Source organism: Haliotis rubra, unplaced genomic scaffold, assembly GCF_003918875.1.
Source record: "Haliotis rubra isolate DU_JTF1 unplaced genomic scaffold, ASM391887v1 Scf56, whole genome shotgun sequence".
Classification (NCBI taxonomy): Eukaryota; Metazoa; Mollusca; class Gastropoda; order Lepetellida; family Haliotidae; genus Haliotis; species Haliotis rubra.
This window is the reverse complement of record NW_025767257.1, coordinates 1,087,044-1,102,632: the sequence shown is the minus strand read 5'-3', so window position 1 is coordinate 1,102,632 and position 15,589 is coordinate 1,087,044. Positions and strand designations below refer to the sequence as shown.

General features: G+C 38.9%; 1 protein-coding gene across 3 annotated transcripts in view; it reads right to left on the bottom strand.

Annotated features, from left to right (window-relative positions):
- The window catches only part of LOC124254015 (sodium- and chloride-dependent glycine transporter 2-like), a 34,038-nt gene extending 18,934 nt beyond the window's left edge, over nt 1–15,104 (bottom strand). Inside the window, exons 1-2 of one of the 3 annotated variants that reach the window (XM_046687877.1) lie at nt 15,043–15,104; nt 11,858–12,079 (exon numbers count right to left, since the gene is read on the bottom strand). In XM_046687877.1, the coding sequence (XP_046543833.1) occupies nt 11,858–11,866 (9 nt within the window). In that variant the 5' untranslated portion in view covers nt 11,867–12,079; nt 15,043–15,104. Of the gene's footprint in view, nt 1–11,857; nt 12,080–12,334; nt 12,395–14,188; nt 14,302–15,042 lie in introns of those variants that run through there. The other 2 variants (XM_046687876.1, XM_046687878.1) reach the window with 2 other exon arrangements.
- Nucleotides 15,105–15,589: the final 485 nt, after the last annotated feature.

Sequence of the window (15,589 nt, the reverse complement as noted above, 5' to 3'; positions counted from 1 at the left end):
CATTCATACACGCCAACACACGTCTACTAGGTGACGTCAGCAGGAATCCCGTTCCATAAGTCCAAGAGAGCCTGATCAAGTTCCTGTCGGTTTGCTGAAGGTGATACACGCTGTTTCAGGTGACGATCAAGATGATCTCAGAGATGTTCAATGGCGTTCACGTCGGGAGAACTCGCTGGTCAAGGCAATACGGTGACGTTAACGTTGATGACGTTTTGGTTGTCGTCGGATAAAGGGCACCGCAAAAGGCCTCAACACTTCATCCCTGTACCGCTGGACATTCTGATGTCCTCGGATGATAACCAGTCTTGTTCCCTGGCCACAAATGCAGCACCATACCATGACGCCTCCTCCATCGAACGGATGAACTTCTTGAACGCAGTGTGGCGCCAATAGCTCTCCTCTACGTTGAAAATTTGAACTCTGCCATCCTTTCTGGACCGACTGAACAGACTTTTATCTGTAAAGAGCACTATCTCCCAGTCACGTTGCTGACACCGACGTGCAGTTCGTGCCCATTGCAGTCTGTGTTTACGGTAAAGGTATATGCTAATGCTGTCGCTGCCGTTGACGTCGCCGTCATGCGTCTGTTCCGGATGTGCATCTGTCGGATGTAGCGGCCTTTGGCCGGTGTCGTGATTCTTGGTCTTCCCAATCTTGGGCGGTCTTGAGTCTGGCCTGTTTGCTGTTGGCGGTTTATCAATTTGCTGATGGTGGCCTGGCTGCAGTTGAGGGTTCCTGCAAGCTGATGATGTGAAGTCCCCATATTGGACATAACGATCGCCCTATCTCGTTGCGCTTGCGTAAATCTTGGCATATAAAGGAGGTTTTTTGGTTACTGCATGCTTGCTCTGTCCAACATGGAAAATCATGCACGATTCGTACGAAGTTTTCGGACAGCTGCGTTGTTGTTGGGATCATGTTGCGTTGTTATCGGGACCAGTATTTTCTGCTTGGGTTCAAACCTGTTCCAGCGTTTTGGTTTTTTATACAATTTAAAAGTGATAACTTTCTTTTGCCCGATAAATAGTAATATTTATTATCAGTCCGACATGGCATCGGCGGTGTTGCGCGAGGAATGTGAAGGTATGTTTCTCCGTGAACCTTTTCAAATATCCTCAAAATCAGTTGCTGAAGGCATCATGTCCTGGCGCACATGTAGTGAGATATACATGCTGCACACGGGAAGGTGTGGTGTGTTAAGCCGCCAGAGTTACTGCATTCACACACCAAAAAGGATTATAACCAACAAATCAGACAGTGAAGGGTGTTGAGGCCACTACCTTAAGGTACTGCACATATCTTACATTAAACAAGTTACATGGTTCACGTTATCAGTGTTAGAATACGCGCTTTGCCAGAGGCTTTGAAACCGTGGTAAACGAAAACATGGTAACATATAAACATAAACCTCAATATCAGAAAGCACTTACAATGACCCTCAAACATGACCAAGATAACACCACAGACATATAATATACCTGAACCTATTTCCACGCCTCCAATATATATGGTTAACACACCGCATACATAAATTGCCGTCGGTGCAACTCTATGTGTGCTCATTGTCAACATGGATAACTGAAAAATATATTTTGTTGCAGAATAATATAGTTACCGGAATTTGGTTAGGTAAACTATCTATGCTAATTTGCTTGAACACAATGCAATGTTAAGATTATGTACATTTCAAAACAGTCTAGAGATATTTATGTTCAACAACCCTAGACATTTCAAGTAGGTCTTTATCGATTTAGAAGCTATAATGTTAAAATAGCCGTCACACTGATCGTTATACCAAAGCCTAGTATAGCCATCTTCCCTACTTCAGAACAAAGAAACACTGTTTGTGTGTCAAACAAGGGGACATGGTGTTATCTGTGTCCATCATACCGACATTACCTGCTGTTAAACTTTAATATCTACTGTCACCTCGTCACTACTAAACGTTGATTTCTCCTAATTCTACAACCAATGTCGCATAACAATCAACTACAACCATGGTTCACACTCGCACGCACACACACATACGTACGCACACACACATTCGCTTATCAATACGTTAGTCATGTGCTACCTCCATTATGAATTGGGGTATAATATCCCACAGCAACAAGCAGGGGCAAGGTTGACGGCAGCTGGTGGGGATGATTGGGGACATAATTATATATTTAGCGCGTTACCCAATGGTCAATCATAATTTATACAAACTGGTTCGTTCGTGTACAATGCGAGACCACTGTGACCCATGAAACACTAAAATATAAAACATACACCCAATACAGTACAGTATATATAAGTAAACAAAACATGCGACTTGCTAAAATCTGGTAACAGATATCATTACAAACATACTTGACCTCAAGTACTGCCCCGTCCCAAACCCCCAAACCCAGCATACAGCACAGCATAAACACAGTCACACACATTCACTAGGACACAACCTCACAATACATTATAATGATTCTCACTTTAGGAGTGTCACACACCAACACGTTAAGGACTTTCGCTTTGCGTGAAATAAAAATAAACTTCAAATACGGATCACCACAATGAGATTATAGCGTGCTAAAAACGTCGTTGAACTTCAACAAATTGGTCTTTAAATATTTACAAGCTCGTTTTAAGGGTGAAGCCGGTCTTGTAAATCTGCCAACTTCTTCTTCTAACCCAGGAAGGGTCGACAGTGTGACAGGCTTCTACAGCAAGGGTAATGCTGATTGCCAGGGGATCTAGAATAGTTTTACAGATTGTAATTGCATAGATCTAGTTTACAGTTTATAATGCAACTAGAACGAACAAGGAGAATACATTAACAAAACCGCCCACTAGACACACTGCATCCTAATGAATACAAGGCTTGTTTGTTGCAATATACAGTTATGATATCCCCTATAGGAATTATAGGTCATGGGAACTGCCAGCAAACATCCCCTTGTATATATAACTAAAACTTCTAAATGGCGGCGTATCAACTTAATGTGGGAAGACAGGTGGGAACAGTTCTTCATCTCTTCAGTGAAAGCACGTTCTTTTACTGGTGACATAGAAACATTATAAGAACGAATCGGGTTCTTAGGGTTCTGGAACATCAAAGGGGTGCAACTCTGCACTGGCTACCCATCTCCCATCATTAAATAATATAATGCTTCAGTACACGTGCCCTGCACAATGTCCGGTTGGTGGAAACAATAACGACAGAAGCCATTTTTATGATTGTGCTGTCTTATACATTTACCTCGTGAAATTCTCAGTGATGATCGTCATCCCAAATAGATTCACCTTGAAGGTAAATGGTACGGTACCATGCAAAGTTTTCATCAGAGATCTCCGACCGCTGCAACTATTCAAACTTTAGGACTGTGGACTATGACAGCTACTATCGACAAATTGAAGCTGATGTTCCTTGGAAGGTTATGCCGAAGCAACCACAGATATGCCTTTAAAAAGATATTCTATTTCAAGTGTGCTCAGTATATAGCAGCCGGTTACAAATGTGAGTGTGTAACACACGATCTTCTCAATGTAGCCAAGAAATATGAATTATGGAATGCAATTGATCTCTTTATGAAAACTAACCAGTTTCCATCCAAGGAGGCGTGGAACAAAACTATACGGGCCAAGATAACAGAGCATGAAACTGCTCATTGGCATACATGCCTGCAAGATCGCCCTGAATTGGACAGATTCTATAGAATCCACAGTAAACTGGCTCCACATAGACTTTGGAATATGTGTATACTATACAATATCCCAACCAGACCTGTGTATGCACTTGTGAAACTAGGAATGCTACCAATAACACCTGGTCAGTGTTTAATGTGTAATGAAGAATGCAATGATATAATAAAACACCAACTTGTATATTGTACAGCTTTAGCTGATGCAAGAAACATTCTTTATGAGCATCTGTTTGACACATTAAGCTTGGAACAGTACATGTGTATCGAAGACTGTGCAGATGACGAAGTCACAATTGTGACATTCCTCGGTGGAATAACCTCTATTATAGAGAATATGAGCCTTGACACCTGGGCTGAATTCATAGGTTCTGTATCACGTGACATAAGCTCCTGGAGCCTGCGATCACTGCTTTATCTATAGACAGCGATCTATAGACAATGACTTAATTCTCACCAGAATCATGTAAATATGTGGCTTTGTAAAACTTCATTTTTTCTCTTTATCATATTTCTGTAAGTATGTTGTGTTAAAAGAACATCCAACGTTTGTCACTCTCCGAAGCTACTGGAGGTAAATAGAGATCATTCATTCATTCATAACATCAGACTGTCTTATCAAAAAGTAAATACACGCCAGACCGCTGTTCAAACTGACCAAAGAAATATTGAAAGAGTTGGGTGTAACGTTGTTTTGAATTCAAACAGACCCAGTTGGGTCTGCATCGTGTCGGAAACAACCCGAAGTGAGGTCATGGCGGTTTATCAATATCATGAAACCAATGAGCATGTTAAATGTCCATATCCAGCGAGGATCGTGATTAGAACGTTCCTTGAATAAATATCTGGCTAACTTGCTTTTAGATATAATCGATAGTTAAAATGACCTGTACACGTATAAATTTGGTCTCGACTTGCCATGGCTGAAAATATCTGGTTGTGTATGCATCGACCTATTTGGTTTTTATTTTAGTTATTTAATATTGAGAAGCACTTAGGCAACCACTTAAATTGAAATAACTAAACCACATGACACACACAGAATGTTTGCAAGGTATAACCATGTACCTTCTACAAAGGTATATAAGTCTTCAAGTATTGAGGTAGTAACCAGATAGGAACGTTTTTTTCCGATAGCACGTTGCTTCGTAATGTTGGTATGAAGTCCACTTATGACCAAAGCCATGATAAACAACATTTCAAATTTCTCTTTGCGCCTACCCCCGTCTTTTGAGACAGAATGTACTTTAGAAAGAATTTTCATTTTTTAATCAATTAAAATACTGCAATCATTGATCAATTATTGACGAATGTTATTTTACGTGATGCATATAGAGCGGAAATACATGAGTACAATATAGCATGATGAACATACAAATTGTTCACCCTTCTTATGAAACATACAGAGATGACATGATTGTTACTATCTATATCAGAGATAGGCATATACAAGATGTCACGATACGACATGTGTCTAATTATATAACAGATAGACTATACTTGAACTTTATCTTCTGAACTTTTGTAAACAGAGTTGAGTTTATATGATATCAACCAAGAGCCTTTTCACATATTGAAATACGTATATCACCGTGATAACAGTGTAAAATAGGAAATACGTATGAACGTTCAGAAAACGGAAAGAACTTTAAGACGTATACCGAAATAAGTTAAGTCATCTCCCGCCTACTTTGAGATCCGGATGTAATGTAGGAAATACGTATGAACGTCAGAAACCGGAGAGATCTTTACGCCTTATACTGACATAAGTTGAAAGTCATCTCCTGAATACTGTGAGATCCGGGTGTTTTACATCATCGCTTCACATGGACCTAATACCTGGGTTGCGGCCATAGGTTGCATTTGCTCACGTATTTTCTTCACAGTGAAATATATATTAAGTCCTCAACATTAAACGCGAACAGTCAATAACTCCGGTGTGTCTATAAAAGTCGACTTCCGCATTTCCAGGTGCTGCTGCTTTCAGTTTCTGACTCATATTAATTCAAGTGATTTAATACGCTTTCATTCAAAAGTATGTTTATAAATGTTTGACGTTTAACGCCGCACTCCATGCAGATTATATGGCGGCGGTCTGTAAATGACCGAGTCTGGACCAGACAATCCTGTGACCAACATCATGATAATCGATCTACGCAACTGGGATACGGTGGCATGTGTTAACCAAGTCTTCGAGCATGATCACCCGATCCCGTCAGAGGCCTCTTACGACAACCATGGGTTACTGAAAACCGATTATAATCCGTATCTTCATTGGTCTACACAATATGAGTATATGGATAACCATGTAATACACAGGAAAAGGGTTTAAGATGTTTGCTGTTGAGGACATTTATACAAGCCATTGTAACTACTATGCATGGTGTACTTTAAATATTTATGTATATATCGATCTTCCACTGGTGTATTGTCAAGGGTCTAACTTTCATACTTTGACGGCAGGAGAGTGCGGCCTCAAACAACAAAGAAACGCCCACTTATATATTTATCCCTTGGTTCCAGTTCACGTAGTGCTATCGGATGTACATCTACATTCGTTTCTGTCTCTGTTGTAACTTTTGTATTGCTATCGGTTACATGTATTGAAAAGAATAATCGTTATTGCAACATAAGCTATACATGTGATGGAAGTAAGAGGAATCGTGTTTCTATTATGTCTGAAACAAGAATATACCAGAACGTCAATCTACATACCACACGAACTTACAAAATACGGAAAAAACATTAAAATGAAAACACTTGTGCGCCATAGGCAGGAGGACTAATTATAAATACAATCGCATCATTGTTTTGAATAGGACCCTAGCCGAGTTTAAAGGTGAATCGGAATTGCAGTCCACTAATTGTGAGAGGAATAGATTGAAACATCACTTGTGAAATTGTTATTGCGAGGTACAGCTTGCAAATTCACCTATTTGAAACAGTTTTCTTTTAGGAATATGTACATTTCCCTCAGATTCCACAATATATGTGTGGATTTCGGGTTTCTAAATCTTAAAAAGCTGCTCCCCAAAACTAGAGAAAAATCATAGAATGGTAGGCATATGTTATTAAAATATTTAACTGCATATTAAGAGTAACGTTTACACAGGTATACATTGTGTTATAACGCCACATAACCTTTGAAAAAGCTTGAATAAATATATATTTCGCTTAAATACAGTGACATGAAATAACAGTTATAAGTATTTCATATCAAATACTTATGCCACTGTGCTCTGTGTAAGCCTATGTTGAGTTAAAACCCTCAGTTGAATGCAGCGAGTCGCCGAAGTCTTGGATACGGAATACTCAGCCTACACAGAGAACATGAAATGTGTGTGGTAAAGTGGATCCCCAAACCATATGTAACCAATTACCTCACTACTTCACGGACGTGGGTGCTTCGTGTTAACGCCCCATTACTGGTAACATAATGCAGCTATATTACCGAACCTTTGAAATAAATGCTAATTTCTGTCAATGTGGTAATGATGCATTTACCCATGATCGAGCATTTAGGAGAGTAGGAAATAAAGGATAAATCTAAACCTGATCATACAGGATTTCAAGGGTATTTAAACCATGTCATCAATAAACAACATTTACCATTATTTCAGACTTATAGATATAGGAAAACGATTGCCATATTTACACACCTTTGTCATATTTTTCATTGTCTCCCAAATTTACAGTTATTTTATGAAATGTGCATTTAGTGGCCAAATGATACGTACATTTCAAACGTCGGTCATATGGGCCTCGGTTGGAACGTTTATTTCTTAACATGGTTATATTTGGGAAATACTGTTCCTCCGTTTAGTGTTGGGAATCATGCGAGGGGTGATTTCCACTACTTTCTCTTTATGCAGCTCAGTATTTCTTAGACTCGTGGAAGACATTTCAAAATTTGAAGCATCACTGACAAAAATGATGTCCGATGCAACTCCCTGTTTGGACTCCTTACATTCCCGTTGTATGTTGGGAGGTCCGGTCAACTATTGACTTGTATGCATCTGTCACGTTTACCAGCGGTGGGGCAGGTGGCTCACCTTTCCCTAACACATGGATTCACAGTAGATAGATATCCGTTTGATACACTCTCAGTTATCTCCCATTTTCCCCACAGACACCCATTTGACAGACACCCAATTGGCAGACACTGAACTAGAAGGTTAATTAGGGTAACACCTATGGGTATAATGGAACAATCCACTGTCCAGTGAGTAGGGCAGGGTGAGCCTGAAACAGGTTCGTTACTGACAAGTTTGATTGTGGGTAAATAGAACTTTGTTGTGATTAAATGATAAATGATATCTCTTCTCAAAATTTATTTTACTATCAATTACTATCGAATATAAAAACAGGTTTGTCACTGAGAGGTTTGATTGTGTTTATTGATAGAAAAGCCCCCCCCCCCCAATAATAGCATATGTATACAGCTGAAGTTAATTGAGAAAATGTTTTGTTGGAGAGATATAGATATGTACATATTTGAAAACATTCTGATTTGTAGTAAATGAGACACCTGCATTGCCATGTAAGATACGATTAATACCAATCAGTGTTCTAATTTTAGCAATTCTTTCTTAAGATTGTAACAGTTTATGTCTTTGAGTAGTATACAATAGACATTCAAGGAAGTAATGAAAAATATTCTCACATCCATGGCCACATTGACATGATGCGTCATTTTTAAAAAAGATTATTCTAAATAAATCGTAATTAAGTGCACTCGTCATATATCTTAATATTGCGTGCAAAACATGTAACTTCTTTATTCCATATGAATAATATTTAGGTTCACATTTGTCTTTATTTGATTTATATGATACAACAGTGTCGCAATTTCTAATAGAGAAGCTAATGTTTTCAATATGATGATGCCGACCCCCGTTAGACTAGAAATGTTTATGAAAATATACTGTTCAAATTACTGTCTTTTCATCCATCTTTCAAAATAAATAATATAGCTTCAGTTTGTTCCTGTGTTTTTATTTGGACTATTCCAATATAATGTGCAGGTAACAGGTAGTAGATAATCTGTTCACTGAACCGTAAATGTTGTTGTTTTAAGGTGTCTGCGAACTGGCTGTCTGCGTAATGGGAGGACACCTGCTGAAGAGTACCCGCAGGAGGCATAGTTCATTAATGAGTTAATTAACACAGAAGACATTGTTCGTTGAAGAGCATTTTTTGTTTTCAATAGATACTGAAATACTGAAAAAGATTATCCTGAACTGGTGATATATTCTACTTGTGGAATGGTGATCGGAAAGAGCAGTCAAAGGTTAATAAATACATTTGGATTGATTATAGTTACAACAGTTATTGCTAGATATTTCAAACACGTAAATCTGAGTAGGTAAATTTATTTCTCTTTCAAATGATCACAAAGTTACCTACACAAAATGTTTATTTTTTAAAGCCATTTATCTGAGTAGGTTAATTACTTTATCTTTTAGAGTTTCATTAAGTTACCTCCACATGATTCAGTTGAATAGCTAATCCATAATTAGCTGGGGTTAATCCATTCTATCAGATAGGGGAGTAAGGTGTGTTTTCTTTGCTAAGTATCTACTCCACTGTCTCACAACTTGGAGTCTCACAACTGGGAGTTCTCACAAATGGGAGTAGACCCTTTCAATCTCTAATTATGCCCAGCCACGTAATGGCGTCTCGCTTGACTCCCGGGCCTGACATGTAGGAGACCATACCAACGTGTCTATGCATGGTGAACACAGCGTACAAGCCTGTGATGTTGTTATCGTTGAGCACTACAGGATAGGTATGGGTAGCGCCTCTGACGGGAAATGGGTCAATGTGACACGCCGGCTGTAAAACTATTGAAATTCAGCCAGAACCCTCAAACAGCCTGACCCTCGGGTTTTATTGATTTTCAAGTGTAACTGTAAATAGTCTATGCTATGTGTTTGCGATAAGACGCTACTTGACACCAATGAGATGAAGTCTGTTCAGTCTTAATGACCCAGTCATACATATATTTCATTTAGTGAAATGTGTGCCAGTAATAGTATCAAAATAACTCAATAAAATATGAATTTTGGCATATCCAAATATAGTTCCTAATGAAGATATTAATGAACAGTGTGAGTATACATAGATCGGACACGCCCCTCCCGAGATACAGGAGACATAGCAACATAATATTTTTCAGAGTTTGCTTTCAACAGAAATGTTATTGTTACCGGATTGTGTTTATCCTTGCTTGTAAATGTAGCTGTTTGTTGAGTATTATAGTCAGATGCGTTCCTTATTCATCGAATGTGTTTGATTCCATCTAAAAACATACTACCCATCAAAAGTTTAGACTCACTAGTGTAATTGTAGTCACTTACTTCAGTCAACTGTTCTGAACTAGATTTTGCAAAATATTCCGTACTGTTTAAAAGTACTGTTTACACATGAACAGATATATAGTAAAACAAATTCGTAATGTTGAAAAGATTTTTGTCACGATGAAACTCAGTGAAAATTGGCATATTCTTCACTAAACTTTACACCTAAACGCAGCTGTTCACATGCACGATAATTGCACATGCTTTTCAGCAATTTGATGCATGATCCTCGTACAATGCATCAGCATAAGGTTTGCAGTTGGTTCTCCTAAGTTAGTGGAGAAATTCATCTTCGATGTAACCGTCCACATATACATGACATATAGTGAGTGTTTTAAGTGAGTCTAAACTTTTGATGGGTAGTATATGTCGGCAACTCTACAATTGTAGACAAGGAAACCTTAAAAGAAGCCGGTAAACACCCGGTAACCAGCGTTAATCTTACCAAGGTATGCAGCACTTTAGTCAGCAGTGAAGATATGATCTCACTGTGTATGACCGGGGACGTGGGAATAAGGTACACGCCTTTACTGCTATGTGATGGTTTATGTATAGTAATTGTTTTATTCTTTGTACATTCGGATTTAAACCTCATAATATTATGATGATCTGACATATCTTTATTTATTCATTCACATATACATGATTTGGTAGGAAATGCAACTACCAAGTTGAAAGTGTTTATTATCATTTAGAAGCTGGGTGTAAACATGGCAGGGAGAATGATTGTGGATGACAAAATCTGTATAACATACACACAAGTCAGTGTACTGCTATTTCTTTTGGTGAGTGACAGAGGGAAGAAACAATATAATTTGCGTCACTGTATATGTGCACATACATGCATGCATACATAAAAGTGGTTATAGATTCAAAGTTATATTGACGTAATGGCACAGTAAAACATAATAAAATATTTTATTTCACATTTTCCCCATGCTCATGCAAATGAAGACATTACTTTTGTATACATATATATGCCTCATCACGTGCTTGATAACCGTGTTAGTACCTACACCGAAACGTCATCACTTGCTTGATAACGGTGTTAGTACCTACACCTAAACGTCGCACTCATTGCAATTAAGAAGTTGACTATCCATAGAACTTGGTTTCCCTATGCCTGTGAATACGTAAAGCCTGTGTCACGAACGGTTGATTTGATTGTATATATACTGTATCTACACGTGACGCCCGTTATAGATATTTCTAGAATGGTTCAATAGTAACATGAGACATGTTTCAACTTCAGCCTGCTATATGTAAACATAAACTATAAGGTTGACGTAACATCGCCACGCCAAAGACACTTAACGTCACATACTCCCCAAAATACTTCACTTTATGAACTATTCCGCTAAAACGGAATACCTTGTTGCCAGAGACAATATGAAGACAGCATGTAATTATATGCAGTGAAACTGCGTCACACTTTACCTGCCAGGCGATTACTCCATGCTTACATACACGCCGATCAGCTAATTTAATGTAATCGTATGTTATATTTCACAATTGCGTTTTCATAAAAGTAATCTGAGCGAAAGTGAAAATAATCGTAATGACTTACAATAAACAGAGGACACTCACATTGATTATAAGGGAGGCATATCGCAATAATACCGCCGGTGTCAAAATTTCATAACTGTTAGACACTAGGTGTAAACACTCTGGACGGTCCGCAGGCAGTGTTCAATGCATGGAAACAGTAAACATTTCATACCAAGTCTACACAGGCTTATTACAGCATAGTGTAGTATGCTATGATGGCAATAGTGTCTGCTACATTATCTGTAACACCAAGCAATAACATTAACTCACCTTGCTCATTGTGATAACTTTCAAACTTTGATGTCCTTATCCAGTACAGGTGTGTTTATGTTGAAAGTGGAGGTGCTTATCTTGTCAACGCGTGCTGATATCACGTGACTGTGTAGCGGCCACCACAATTACCTCGAAGTTGAGTGACGTAGTATTCTTTGAACAACGGAAATATACGAGCAGATTGCCATTGGTAACAGTTTAGTTGATGTCCCTTACAAGCTGAAACAGAGAGAACATTTTTAACCGAAATCTCCTGTTTCGATATTATTGACTTGAGACATAAAAACGGAATATATGCTGGTTTTTATTATCTAAAAATCTTCGCTTTCAACATGACTTCACAACTATCATGGTATAATAGAATAAATTAGTACTGTTAGTTGTAGATATTTGTACCACTGATAATTAGGATTTCAAGAACTACTTTAAACGATTTGTCACATTCGACCTGTCAACTGGAAAGGAGGCACTTACAAGGTTCCACAAACACTCCGGGTGGTGCTAATGCATAAATCATACACGTTCGCTAGGTCCGTTAGCTACAGAGCCATCAACACGTACCTTGGTACCTATTTACATGTGTTAACACGTGTTGTCTGACCCACTGTGTCACCTGCTTAACCGTTCAAGCAGTATCAAGGTACCCATCGTAAACAACTGTCCGAGGGCGCTACTATACTATATGCCTGATCTCTTTGACGATTTCTTCTCCCTTCGTATTAATCTTTCTAGGCCTCGTTATTTGTATTGTTATCTTACCTAACTACCAAGTCTACCAACTTTTCGAAAACATTTAAAGACACATCTATTTGAAATGAAATAGACTGATCTGCACAAGCGCCTGTGAGCAGCCTAGCTGGAACTCGGCGCTATAGAAGTAGATTATTATTATTATTATTAACTAAAGCGGGGCTGACGCTAGTGGAAATATACTAGTTTAAATAAATGACTTTAAATAATTTAAGTAGGGTGATGCGGGTCACGGCCCTGACCCCCACCAGGTCGATATGATGCTTCACGTATCGTCTTCTGTATTGTCGAAAACAGATAACAAGTATTTGTATTTGCTTCTAGACGTAATTGTCTCGGCATATAAATACATCTACAATCAAACAGTCATATGAAACAAACGAACGCAGTGTAACAGATTGTCGCGATGTTAACAATGACCAGCATTTTTCTGTCCAAATACACCTTCCGATAAAGACAGATGACTTGATTGAGCAGGCTCCGCAGTCAACATCCTCCTTCGGCCTGCCTTCGGCCTTCGGGTTAGACCTGATCTTTTATAACACGACATTGATCATGTTTATTGTTTTTCATGGCCCTCCTTACCCGTGAAGATCCGGTTACAATTGGTCTTCATCAACCCGTGCTTGTCGTAAGAGGTGACGAACGGGATCGTGTGGTCAGGCTCGCTGACTTGGTTGACACATGTCATCGTATCCCAACTGCTTAGACGATGCTCATGCTGTTGATCACTGGGTTATCTGGTCCAGTTCGATTATTTACAGACCGCCGTCATATAGCTGGAATATTGCTGAGTGCGGCGTTAAACAACGAACCAACCACCTGTATGTCATGGGGGCTAGAACAGGTAAACCAGAGACTTAAACAGAAGAGTGGTTCACCACATCAGTGGAAGAATACACTCAGTCAAGTGAAGGAGATCACCCGATTTCTATTTGAATCGATCTTAAGACCCCTCGCAGTGCATACATTCCTCACCCCCTTCATTGGTAAGTTAAAGTATGCATTTCAATCATAAAGAAAACTGTACAGATAACGACAGGTTTGTTGGATTTTTCGAGATTTCGATGTCAATTCTTACCCGGTTTTCAAGATCTCTTCACGTGTAATAAACGTTGTTACCCACAAAGTTGCATGCTTTGTTAATTACACAGCCACTTCTCGAATGCCAATCAACTGTCATGTTAATTCGATACTATCGGTGTTACATCCGTTCAAACTAAGGGAGCCCCGCCTTGCGCTCTGTTCATTAATTCGTTGAGTAAACAAAGAATAATAAACAGGATGGCTATTTCCTATATCTTTACGAGAACCTATTTCAGAAAATATTGGCGGCATTAACCTGTTATAATCTTTTAGGAGGATAGATTTTACAAGATTCTTTGGTTTGCTTGAAACATAGTGTAACACAGTTGATCTTGCGTTTGGTTGTGCGGTGTGGGTCATTGAAATCAAAAATAGGTTTGTCTGGACAAGACTTGAATAGTAATCTGCAGAAGCGACAGGACAAACAAACAACATCACCATTACAAACATAATACAAACATTAGTCACACATGTTTGGGCATAACTACATACTTGGATCAAGGCAAGAGGAGTCACGGATGTTGTATGTTGAAAAGACTGAGGATGTTCAAGTTAACCGTTCTCATTTACGCGACGCTATGTGTGGGGTATCTATTGCAGCATCGCAGTGTCTGAATGAACTCTGTTGACATACTACTCTATGATGTCTGTATACCCGGCGATAGTGTTACCACGTGATATGAACGTGATTGATAAGTGGGGTGTCACTGGTATGATAAAGAATATGGTGTCCTAAGATAGGCGGAGACGAATATTTGCCTTTCTGAAGTTAGGAAATAATTATTGTAAACTAGAACATTGAGTGAGTGAATTGGGTGTTACGCCGCTTTTAGCAATATTCCACCAATATCACGGCAGGGGGACACCAGAAGTTGGCTTCACACATTGCACCCATCTCGGGAATCGACCCAGGGCCTTCGGCGTGATGAGCGAACGGTTTAACCACTAGGCTACCCCATCGCCTCTAAACTAGAACATTGAACGGCAATTATTATTACAAGATGGCACGAACGCCTTATTATCATTGTTAATTTTAGTATTTTCACATTTCGGCGCATATTAAGTTCAGATATATCAAGAATAAACATATCCACATCATGAATCGTCAAGAAAACATAAACGAAATGCATATGCAAAGATTGTTTAGGTTTTCTGTCAGTGGCATTAAACAGCGACAACAAACAGGATTTTCTCTTCGTACGAGTGCACTGTAACACTGTGAACAGAATATATCCTGTTACAAAATCTGTCGACACCCCGTGACAGACTCCGGTACTAGGAACCTCCTGTATGTACTAAGGCCATCGTTTAGAAAGTGATATGGCGGCTGATAGGGGTTCGCTTACCTGGAACAAATTCTACTGCTGCCTGTTTACTTGTAAGCTGTTATGTTGACGTTAGGTCACTCTCTGATTGTGTAATCACGTGATATGAACGTGGAGAAATACGCAATTTACTCCGCCTTGATATGTGATCTTTAATGTGTTATCACTATATGGATATATGGCATTCTTTCATGTTTTTTAGAAATGTCAACAACCTTAAATATGGCATATCAACTATAAACTATTCAATGTGACTGGCTTCGACAACTAATGACCCACAATGTATGTTCAGTTTCCAGTGTGAATTACATTTATTTAACATCCTTCCTAAACTGAAATAGTCTATACGGGGTAAACACTGCTATAGCTGACACAAAACGTTTTCGCAACGTTGTGGGAAGGTTGTAGATTGGAAACGTCATGACACAACGTTAGTATTACCTCATTTTATAACGTTAAGTCACAACGTAATAACAGCGTTGCAAATTTACGTTGAGGAAACGTTATGTTTTGGTCTCCCCACAACGTTATAACAACGTTTCTTATAACTTGACAAATAACATTGGAG